We start from the raw sequence: 12,409 nt of genomic DNA, 5'->3' as shown, positions 1-12,409 counted from the left end.
TGAAAATTTGAGAGAATAAACTAAAATCCCGTTCTTCAACTATTTGTCCCGTCGCAGATGTCGCATTTGCGACCCGGGGTTCACAAATGCGAACCCCGCAAATGTGAAGAAATAGTCGCAATTGCAAAGTCTTTCCGTTTCTGTTGTCATCGCAATTGCGATGAACGAACAATGGACCCTCCGCAAATGAGACCAAAATAATCGCAAATGTGAAGAATCCCCAAGTGTACTCCGCAAATGCGAATCCTGGGTTTGCAAATGCGAACCCAACAGACTTGGCAATATTTCACAAATGTGAACTCAAACCTCACAATTGCGAGATCTGAGGCATGCACCAGGAAAACCTGCACCAACTATTTTTCCCTAAGCCCAGAACTACTCCGAAGCCTAATCGAAACTTATCCGAGCCCCCGGGGCTCCAAACCAAATATGCACACAAGTCCAAAAACATGACACAAACTCTCTCATGTGATCTAAACATCAAAGTAACCTCTAAAAGCACTAATCATACACCAAAATGCATGAAGATCAAAATAAACTTCAAGAACTTCTAGAATCGCAACCAAGCATCTGAACCATATCAAATCAACTCCAAATGGAGCCAAATTTTGCAGGCAAGTTCCATATGATGAAAACAACCTACTCGAGGCTTCGAACCATGCATAACAACCTCAAAACAACGAATCACACCTCAAGTCAAAATCAATGAACTTTGATATTTCAAACTTCTACAACCGATATTGAAACCTATTAAATCACATCTGATTGACCTCAAATTTTGCGCACAAGTCACATTTGACATTATGGACCTACTCCAACTTCTAGAATCAAAATCTGACCCCGATATCAAAAAGTCCACTCCTGGCCAAACTTCCCAAAAATCAAACTTTCACCATTTTAGACCTAATTCAACTACGGACCTCCAAATTACAATCTAGATGCGCTCCTAATTCCAAAATACCCAACGGAGCTAACGGAGTTAACACACCTAACAATTCCGAGGTCAAAGACTAAAAAGTCAAACTTGGTCAATTCTTCTAACTTTGAGCTTAAATCTTGAAGTTCACTCTTCCAAATCGATTCCAAATAACACGAAAACCAAAACCGATGATTCAAGCAAGTCATAATACATCATGCGAAGGTACTCGTGCCCTCAAACTATCGAGCAGAATGCAAACTCTCAAAACGACCAGTCGGGTCGTCACATCTCCCCCACTTAAACATACGTTCATCCTCGAACGTGTCAGGAGTCGTTCCAAGGCTATCAAATCACAGTGTAACCTTACCATGCATATACCCGGGGGTGATCCCATGTCACCCCGCTCCATATAAGCCTTCCAACACAACAGAACTATAGATCCTTACTTCAACCTTGGTCCTTAAACCTTAGAACCCATCTTGAAATCATTACAATACCCGAATCTCACCTCTACACATTGCATAAGTCTGAACAGGTGGCACCAAGCCATAACCGTAACCCAAGACGTAGTCAAATGATACACCCCATCACTTAGATACTCACAGCAGTAACTGCTCACTACCATGGCTGCCCAAAACAAATCCGGTGCAGGTAGTAAACCTCATATTGATTAGAACCTCATTCAACACCTTCATACTCTATCGATGATGAAAGAAACACGCATAATCTCTTAACCACTCATATGATCAATAATCCAAGAAACTCACTCGTCCGACCATGGTCATTGCCCAAATCCTCTGCAAAATATAATATCATTCTTCCAAACCTTCCTTATCCTAATACAATAGTGCAAATCTTAGGTCTAGAAACCTCATCTCATCCAATACAAACAGCCCAACCAACAAGTCTCAACAGAATCACATGGAGCCCCACACAATGCAATTTGGTACACCATACAAGTAATAATTTAGACATGACAAATAATAGTAAGAAAGTTAAATAAGAAGGCTACTAAACAAGTTAAGAAGGCGGGGTAATATTAGCATTTTCCTATGAACTATTTTAAACAAAGTGAAAGCAAAAATACACGAAGTAAGCATAAGGAGTTACATTTCCTCACAGCACCATTGCGGCATGCAACCCGATCCCATCATATCAATCCATATAGGGTACCCATCGAGCCATAATGCTCGAGCTCACTGGTCACATGTGCATCAACATCAAGCACAATAGAGTTCACAAATATAACAATGGGAAGATTATTAGGAACATACAATACTAAGAAAGGCAAGCACAACTATGGTGCAATAAGCAAATCAACATCACGAAGGCCATCTCTCCCATAATGCCATGAGGCCTAAACTGAATTATAATATGCGTGCGAAGAATCATGTAACCCTCACAACCCGTCATAGCATATGAGAGAAATGAATATACATGTGGTAACAACTGCACATGGTAAAAACTATAAATGACAAGTGGAAGCTATATCTGAAATGCACGGCCATCTTTCGAGTCATCTCTCGACATCACTAGCAGCTCCACTCTAAGAGAAAAATCTGCACGCAAGGTGCAAAAGTGTAGTATTAGTGCACCCAACCCCATGTACCTAGTAAGTACCTTGTCTAACCTCGTCGAAGTAGTGATGAGGATTTTTTTAGTTCAAATATTCTTACTGTTATAACCTATACATTAGACTAAAGGTATAGACAGTTCAAGAACATAACAGATACGAGTACCATAAACAACTATGCGAGAAAGTAAACGATTACCTGGAGAAATCACAATAGAAAATTCATAATCTTTCTTGGTGTGAGAAGTATATAAAGGATATCAAGTCAAATGGCACGGTAACACCCTTCACGCTTTTATCTCTTCCTCACCATATATAAATAATTATGTGACAAATCAATTAGCATGACAACACCTTTCATGCGTTCATCTCATATTTACCATATGTGCATACAGTAATACCAACCAAGTAGAATAATTTTTAACAATAATGTCCACCAAGTAGAGAGTACTCAGAAAGTAAGAATTAAGAAGTCGGAAGCATATAAAAAATAGAAATAGACGAGATAGAGGGCACAAAAGTAATGACAACAAGTATGGTAGAAGAACATAAATTTCAACTAACATAGTATAAGGTTTAGATGTAAATATAACTAACAAGAAGGAAAAACATGATCTTTATAAGTTAACAAGTTGAGGCATGGATGAATAACATGGTGGAAGGCTTGTACTAAAGTGTAAAAAAATAGATACGGCATGGATATAGATATAACAACAGTAAGTAGGCATGGTATTTGCAGGTTAAGCAGATAGAAGATAGGGGCAACACAACAACAATTGAGGTAGAGAACATAGACAGAACAATAACGGCAAGTCATATATGAACCATAAGTACGACAATAACAGCTCAAAGTAAAGACATGAGCGTAAATACGAGGTAAAGATATCATAACAAAATGCATGTCCCTCGTCCTCACCTGCACCGAATCACCCTTTGTACCATGAACTCGTGATAACATCAAAGCATGATAATATAAATGAACTGACACGACATCACCCTTCGTGCTTATAGTCTGAAATGATATGGCATGACATCACCCTTCATGCTTTAACTCTCAAACAATATGACACTGCATCACCCTTCGTGCTTTTACTCTCAAATAATATGGCACGACATCATCCTTCATGCTTTTACTCTCAAATAATATGGCACGACATCACCCTTCGTGATTTACTCTCAAATGATATGGACAATATCACCCTTCGTGATTTACACTCTCCCTCACATGATAATGTATATACAATGGCACGACATCACCCTTCGTTCTTTACACTCTTCCTTACCAAGAATATGTATATCGATGACAAACAAGGCAGGAAGCATAAATAACTTCAAGGAGAGTGTTTGAACGAATATTCCAAATCAAACCCCAATCACAACTTTCAAGCCAATAATAGTTCAATAAGCCCTCAAGAACCTTATTATTCACGTATATCAACAAATCTCAAGAATTGTCTACACCACGAGCATAGAATCTATTATCTCAAGAATATCGACCGTAGTAATTTACTAATGATTAAGCATCATGATATCCGTATTAGACACGTCAATGTCTCTCAGAATTCCGTCCAGTTTTAGTCAATTTATAATAAACTAAAATTTTGTTTCTAACATTCAATTCCATATTTTTGTGATCTAGAAGTCAAGTAAGATATGAAGCAAGAAGGTCACGTAGTTTTACAAGACAAAATTTATAACATAATCTACCCCCGAGCATGATTAACCCTGGCACATGCATATATGCCCGTCACCTCATATATGTATCATCCCCGTATGTAGCAATCAATGTCAAATAGTAGGAAATATTCCCTCAACAAAGTTAGGCAAGACACTTACCTCACTCCAAAAATCGACTCAAAGCTCAACCACAACTTTTCCTTTCAAACAAGCCTCCGAATCAACTAAATTTAGCAGTTTATCAACGAAATGATTCCATATAAGCCTTAGGAACTACCCACGAATGAAAAAGGTTCAGTTTAGGTCATTATTGAAAAAGCTAACTACCAGACCTGCTTGGTCCAAACCTGAAATTCGGACCAAAAACCGATTACCCATTCATCCCCAAGCCCGATTATGTAATTTGTTTAGAAATCCGACCTCAATTTGAGGTATAAATTCTAATTTTCCAAAAATTCCCAATTCTACCCAAATCCCCAATTTCTACCTTGAAAAATCCTAGATTTTAGGTTGAAATATTATGAAATGTAGTGGAAGATTGAAAGAAAATAATTTAGAATCACTTACCAATGAACTGGAGAAGAAGAGCTCTTAGGAAAATCGCCTCTAGGGTTTCTAGGTTTGAAAATTTGAGAGAATAAATTAAAATCTCGTTCTTCAGCTATTTGTCCCGTCGTAGATGTCGCATTTGCGACATTTGTGAACCCCACATATGTGAAGACACAGTCGCAATTGCAAAGTCTTTCCATTTGTGTCACAATTGCGATGAACGAACAATGGACTCTCCACAAATGAGACCAAAATGATCGCAAATGTGAAGAATCCCCAAGTGTACTCCGCAAATGCGAATACTGGGTTTGCAAATGCGAACCCAGCAGGCTGGGCAATATTTAGCAAATGCGAACTCAGACCTCGCAATTGCGAGATCTGAGGCATGCACCAGAAATAGCTGCACCAGCTATATTTCCTAAGCCCATAACCACTCCGAAGCCTAATCGAAACTCATTAGAGCCCTCGGGGATCCAAACCAAACATGTACACAAGTCCAAAAACACGACACAAACTTGCTCCCGCGATCTAAACATCAAAATAACCTCTAAAAGCATGAATCAGACACCAAAATGCATGAAGATCAAAATAAACTCAAGAACTTCTAGAATTGCAACTAAGCATCCGAACTATATCAAATCAACTCCAAATGGCACCAATTTTGCAATAAGTTCCATATGACCTACTCAAAGCTTCGAACCACACATAACAACCTCGAAACGACAAATCACACCTGAAGTCAAAATCAATGAACTTTGAAACTTCAAACTTCTACAACTGATGTCAAAACCTATTAAATCATGTTCGATTGACCTCAAATTTTGCGTACAATTCACATTTGAAATTATGGACCTGATACAACTTCTGGAATTGGAATCCGAACCTAATATCAAAAAGTTCACTCTCGATCAAACTTCCTAAAAATCCAACTTTCGCCATTTTAGGCCTAATTCAACTATAGACCTCCAAATCATAATCTGGATGCGCTCCTAAGTCTAAAATCACCAACGGAGCTACCGGAACTGATGAAACTCCATTACGAGGTTAAATGCTAAAAATTCAAACTTGGTCAACTCTTCCAACTTTGAGCTTAAATCTTGAAGTTCATTCTTCCAATTTGATTCCGAATAACTTGAAAACCAGAATCGACAATTCACGCAAGTCATAATACATCATATGTAGGTACTCGTGCCCTTAAACTACCGAGCAAAGTGCCAACGCTCAAAACGGCCAGTCGGGTCATCACAAGACCATGGTCCAAATTCTGAGTTGCTTTGAGTGTTTGGTAAGGCAAGGATAACTCCTGCGGTCCCAAATACGTCTCAGGATGGAGGGGGAGCCCAGATCCTGGTCACTTACACTCTAGAGCAAGTCACTACAATGTTTCAGACTTTAAGAGTTCTAGCTATTTTGTTTATTGGGGTAGTTCAGCCTATTATTGCAGTTTAGCTGCAGGTTATGCATGCTATCTCTATTGAGGAGCATAAATGATGGATCCTCCACATTTTTATGGTGATCCCACAGCTGATGCTCAAGACTTCTTTGATATGTGCTATGAGATTCTACGCAATTTAGCCCTTGTGGATTCCAATGGAGTTTATTTTGATACTTTCCACTTGAGAGGGACAACTAAGAGGTGGTGGCATACTTATGATCAGGATAGGCCAATAAGGTCACTTTCTTTATCTTAGGCTAAATTTTTGACTCTTTTCTTAAAGAAATTTATTCCACTCACTCAGAGAGATGAGTTGCATAGCCATCTTGAGCACCTACAACATGATAGGCATAATAATTACTTAGTATGAGATGAGGTTTGTAGAGTTGTCTTATTGCAGCTTTCTTGATTTCCACCGAGAGTGAGAAGGTGAGGATGTTCATTGGGGGGCTTAATTTTGAGATTAAGCTCAGCATGACTAGAGAGATAAATATAGGAACTACTTTTAGTTAGGCAGTGGATATAACACGGAAGATTGAGTGCACCCATGGTCAGTGTCATGAGCCCAAGTTTCTCATCGTAGAATGTCATGATAGTACCTAGTATCTGAAACTAGTTAAGCCTAAAATGGATAGAGAAGTAGCGTAAATAATACTAAAACCTCAAATTAACCCATTCCACTATTATAATAAAACTCAACAGTACAATAGTCTATATTTCCCCAAAACTGTGTGGAACAGAGTCATAAACTGTACAAGAAGGTACTAACAGTCTTGTAATACAATACTGTTTTAAAATAAGAAATAAATAGTAGAATTCTAAAAATAGAAGTGACTTCGAGGTCTGTGGACGTCGAGCAGGTATACTTTGAAGTATCCAAAAACGGATAGTCAACAAATCTCTAGTGTCCAGCACGGACATACGTACCTGAATTTGCACAAAATATGTGCAAACGCATAGTATGAATACACCACAACAGTGCCCAGTAAGTATCAAGCCTAACCTCAATAGAGTAGTAATGAGGCCAGGTCAAGACACCTAGTAGGACACTATAAATGGAACAAAAATATAATAACAAGAGGTAATGGAAAACAAAAAATGAATGATAACAAAGTTGTTTAGTAACGTACATAATTTAAGCAAAAAGACAATAACAAGAAAACAAATAATGAGAACCACACATAATCAAATACGAACAAAACTGGTAAGACAAGGAACAATAAAAGCAACAAGAATTATTTAACCAATAACTCTTTTCAATATGAAATGCACAACAAGAATCACAACCGAGTACCGCCTCGTATTCATGTTTCATAATTTCAATCACAATATTTTCTTATATCACCGCGAAAGCCTTACAATTTAGTTTTGAGAATCATTTTTTCCGAAATAGCTACCCGCGTTTTAGCCCACCTTATCTCACTGCGTGGCTTCAAATAGTTCACGTACTAACAACACGTATATCAAGCCACCTTATCTCACCACATATGTATCAACCCCTAGTCTTGTACCAACGCATGCGTATCAATATTACAATATAATTACAACTCGCACCACAAGTGCCCATATGCCACAACTTGCCAAAAGAATCAACACTATCAATATTTCCACAATAAATAGCCCATGGCTCAACTACATTGTGCAAAAAAATCTAAATAATAACAAAATGAATATGAATTTCTTAACAAGAAAGATATCTGAACAATTAATAACTTCACCCCAATGTAGTAACGGTTTTCACAACTTCAACACCAATAACTCAACAAGAAGATATTTTATGAAATAACAACTTCTAATAAAAGTAATTCAACAATTATAGATGTAACAAGACAATAAATTCAACTAAGCATATAAGAGCAAAATAACAAGTAAGAGGTAGAACAAGTATTAACAAATGTCAAATAAAGCATGTAAGGGTAGATTAACACATGTAAGAGTTGATTCACAATGAGGGATATAACATGTTATGACAAATTAATTGAAGGCATGGAAAGAGTTTAAATAACCTAAATCGATCAAATACTACATATAACCCGTGTACCAAATTGTCACCTTGCGTACAAGTCTTTCACATAATACAAATAGCATAATCAATCCCAAATCTTAAGGGGTAGTTCTCCTACACAAAGTTAGGCAAGATACTTACCTCAACTAGGCCAATTCAACACTCAAAAATAGTTTTTCTCCTAAAATTCACCTCCACACAGCTCCAATCTAACCAAAAGTGACTTAATATCATCAATTAATGCAAGGAAAAATAATTACAATAGATAAAGCTTTGATCTTTACAAAATTCCCAAAAGAGTCAACCTTGGTTTCCTCCGGTCAAACCCGGTTCCAAGTGTAGATTCCTACTACCCATAACTCCACGAGTTCATATATGTGATTAGTTTTCAAATCCGAGTTCAAATCAACTCTCAAAACTCAATTCTTCATTTTTCTAAAACTTGACAAATTTTCCCAATTTTCCCTCTTTGAATCACATAAATTTGATGTTAAATCTAAAATATATTTATAGTTGAAAATTGATTAGAATCACTTATCCAATGTTTGTAGATGAAAGTCCCCTCTCCAAATTGCCTCTTATCGAGCCTAGGGTTCTAAAATATGATAAAATGATATGAAATACCGATTTTCTAACCTTTTGTTCAGTTGCAGATGTCGCATTTGCGACATTTGGGTTTGCAATTGCAAACCCTCGCAATTGCAAAGAAAGGCTTGCAATTGCGGTCATTTATAACTGAGGAAATTTCGCAATTGCGACTTAAACTTCACAAATGCGAAGTCTTTCCTCCTGGCAAATGCGAGAAAAACTTCGCATATGCGAACTCTCCTACCCAGGCCCATACTTCACAAATACGAACTAGGCATCACATTTTCGATCCGTCCCTCCCCTGCCATGTTCAAAAATCAAGGAGTATTTATCTAGGCCGTCCGTTCTGGTCCTACTAGAACCGGGAAGACGTCTGCTGCTTTATTTTGTCCGTATGTGATGGGGCTTTTGTTTGCATTTTGGGACAACATGATGAAACTGGAAGGAAGGAGCAGACGATATATTATCTGAGCAAGAAATTCACGCCTTATGAAGCCCGGTACTCTTTACTGGAACGCACCTGCTGTGCTTTGACATGGATAGCACAGAAGCTGAGGCATTATTTTTGTGCATACACTACATATCTCATATCAAGGATGAATTCGTTAAAATACATCTTTCAGAAACCCATGCCTACAGGTAAGTTAGCAAAGTGGAAAATATTGCTAAGTGAGTTCGACATCGTCTATGTAACTCAGAAGGCGGTCAAAAAGCAAGCATTGTCGGATCATCTGGCAGAAAATCCCGTAGATAGAGAATACAAACCATTGAAAACGTATTTTCCCGATGAAGAAGTGTCATTTGTAGGAGAAGATGTCACCGAGGCATATGATGGTTAGATGTTATTCGACGGACCAGCGAAATTCAAAGGAGTAGGTATCATAGCTATCCTAGTATCAGAAATCGGCAAACACTATCCGGTATCCACAAAACTCAGGTTTTCATGCACCAACAATATGACAGAGTATGAGGCCTGCATCTTGGAACTCACGTTGGTCATTGACATAAACATTTAAGAGCTGCTGGTAATTGTAGATTCAGATCTTTTTGTGCACCATGTTCTAAGGGAATGGTCTACGAAGAACACCAAAATATTGCCATATTTGCACTGTGTACAAGAGCGGCCTAAGAGGTTCACAAAGATAGAATTCAAACATGTTCTGAGGATCCAGAATCAATTTGCAGATGCGTTAGCCACTTTGTCTTCCATGATACAACACCCAGATAAGAATTTCATCAATCCTATCCCAACATGAATTCATAAGCAGCCAACTTATTGTGCTCATGTCGAAGAAGATATTGACGGAAATTAATGGTTCCATGACATCAAGGAATACTTGGCAAAGGGAGAATATCCAGAGCATGCTACCCATACTCAAAAGTGCATGCTTTGAAGATTAGACAAACATTTCTTTCGAAGCGAAGAAATTCTGTATAGATGGATTCCTGACCTAGGATTGCTACGGTGTGTCGACGCAAGGAGGCATCCAGATTGCTCGAGAAAATACATGCCGGAACCTGCGGACTGTACATGAATGGTTTCATTTTATCCAAGAAGATACTAAGAGCAGGGTATTTCTGGATGACTATGGAAACATACTGCATCAAGTATGTTTAGAAGTGTCACCAATGCCGGATACATGCTGACATGATACGAGTACCACCCAATGAACTCAATGCAACAAGTTCACCCTGGCCTTTCTTCGGTTGGGGTATGGATGTCATCGGACCAGTCGAACCCGCTGCTTCAAACATTCATAGGTTCATTCTGGTGGCCATAAACTACTTCACAAAATGGGTTGAAGCTGCATTCTTATATAGGTGTAACTAAGAAGGTTGTAGAGGATTTTGTTCGGGACCACATTGTTTGTCGATTTGGAGTACTAGAGTCAATCATTATTGATGAAAGCCATGTGTGAAACATTCAAGATCAAGCATAGGAACTCCACAACGTACAAGCCGCAAATGAACGGAGCCGTAGAAGCCTCCAACAAGAACATCAAGAAGATATTGAGGAAAATGATGGAAAATTACAAACAATGGCACGAGAAGATGCCATTTTCTTTACTTGGATATCGTACCACAGATCGCATATCAACTGGGGCAACTCCCTACTTACTGGTTTATGGTATGGAAGTCGTTATTCCTGTCGAAGTGGAAATTCCTTCTTTAAGAATCATACAAGAAGATGAGCTTAGGGATGTGGAATGGGTACAAAGCCGGTATGAACAATTAGCTCTTATTGATGGAAAAAGAATGAATGCGGTGTGTCACGACAAACTCTACCAGAACAGAATGGCAAGAGCCTTCAACAAAAAGGTTAGGCTAAGGCAATTCGCACCAGGTCAATTGGTGCTAAAGCGAATCTTCTTGCACCAAGATGAAGCCAAGGGGAAGTTCTCACCCAACTGGCAGGGCCTTTATATGGTTCACCGGGTATTGATAGGAGGAGCACTTATACTTGCAGAAATGGATGAAAAAGTTTAGCCGAAACCTATCAATTCTGACACAGTCAAGAGATACTATGTTTAAGATTGTTTGCATTTTCTATTTGGTATAATTGAACTACGCTCGACCCAATTCCCATTTAAGAGAGGATACATAGGTAGCCCTGTGAGTTTGGTCATATCATAATAAAATTTTCATTTCCCTATGGTTAGAAACTAGGGCAATATCTCGAGTTTGCCCGATCTTGTCATGTTTGGAACAACCAAAGAATGTGTTGCTAGGAGTATGCATTTAAACTAGGGCAGAATTTTGAGAAGGACCCTCAAAATTCTAAAGCAAGGAGGTTGCGATGTCTCGAAATGCGTCATAGTCATCAGTTCATCCAAATTATTTGATCTCGTGCATTATCCCCTATTTCAAACAACTACATTTCTGAAAATAATAATTTGTCAAATACATGCATGCTTTTTTGAAAATTTGTTTCTATGGTAGCCAGACGTTACCGAGGGTAACTCAAGCAGGTCTCAAAGAAAAAGGCAAAGCAAGGAAATCGAGAGCATGAACCAACCGTTCCCCGCAAAACTCATAATTTTTCTTTGAGTGCGGGCATAATGAACACAACAGGAATATTCGCAAATACATACACACAACAAAATCACTATCTTCATAATGACAAAGTTGCCAAACGCAAACACATCAAGCTAAGAAATACTTTACTCTCTCGCAACTATTTATTGCTTTTCTTGCACAGGGCTAAGAACTGCCCTCATCATCGCACAAGGCTAAACACTTCCTCCTTTGCATGAGACTAAGCATTGTCTCCATTCCTGGCATAAAGGCTAAGCACTGACTTTCTTTGCATGAGACTAAACACTGTCTCCATTCCTTGCATGAGGCTAAACATTGCCTCCATTATTGCATAAGGCTAAGCGTTGCCTTTCCTTTCCAGAGACTAAGCACCGTCTCCTTTTCTTGCATGAGACTAAGCATTGTCTCCACTCCTTGCATAGGGCTAGGCATTGCCCTCACCCTGCATAAGGCTAAACATTGCCTCACCTTGCATGAGACTAAGCATTGTCTCCACTCCTTGCATAGGGCTAGGCACTTCCCTCACCCTACATAAGGCTAAACATTGCCTCACCTTGCATGAGACTAAGCATTGTCTCTACTCCTTGCATAGGGCTAGGCTCTGCCCTCACCCTACATAAGGCTAAA

The 12,409-nt window shown here is 38.7% G+C and overlaps 1 protein-coding gene across 1 annotated transcript; it reads left to right on the top strand.

Moving 5' to 3' along the window:
- Nucleotides 1-10,657: 10,657 nt before the first annotated feature.
- On the top strand, nt 10,658-11,233 carry LOC104245609 (uncharacterized). The gene has a single exon (XM_009801225.2). It carries the CDS (start codon nt 10,658-10,660, stop codon nt 11,231-11,233), a length of 576 nt encoding a protein of 191 aa, XP_009799527.2.
- Nucleotides 11,234-12,409: the final 1,176 nt, after the last annotated feature.

Source organism: Nicotiana sylvestris, chromosome 11 (assembly GCF_000393655.2).
Source record: "Nicotiana sylvestris chromosome 11, ASM39365v2, whole genome shotgun sequence".
Classification (NCBI taxonomy): Eukaryota; Viridiplantae; Streptophyta; class Magnoliopsida; order Solanales; family Solanaceae; genus Nicotiana; species Nicotiana sylvestris.
This window is presented reverse-complemented; position numbering and strand designations above follow the sequence as displayed.

Excerpts from the sequence above, each read along its gene's own strand:
- LOC104245609 (XM_009801225.2), top strand. The coding sequence starts at position 10,658 with ATGTGTGAAACATTCAAGATCAAGCATAGGAACTCCACAACGTACAAG.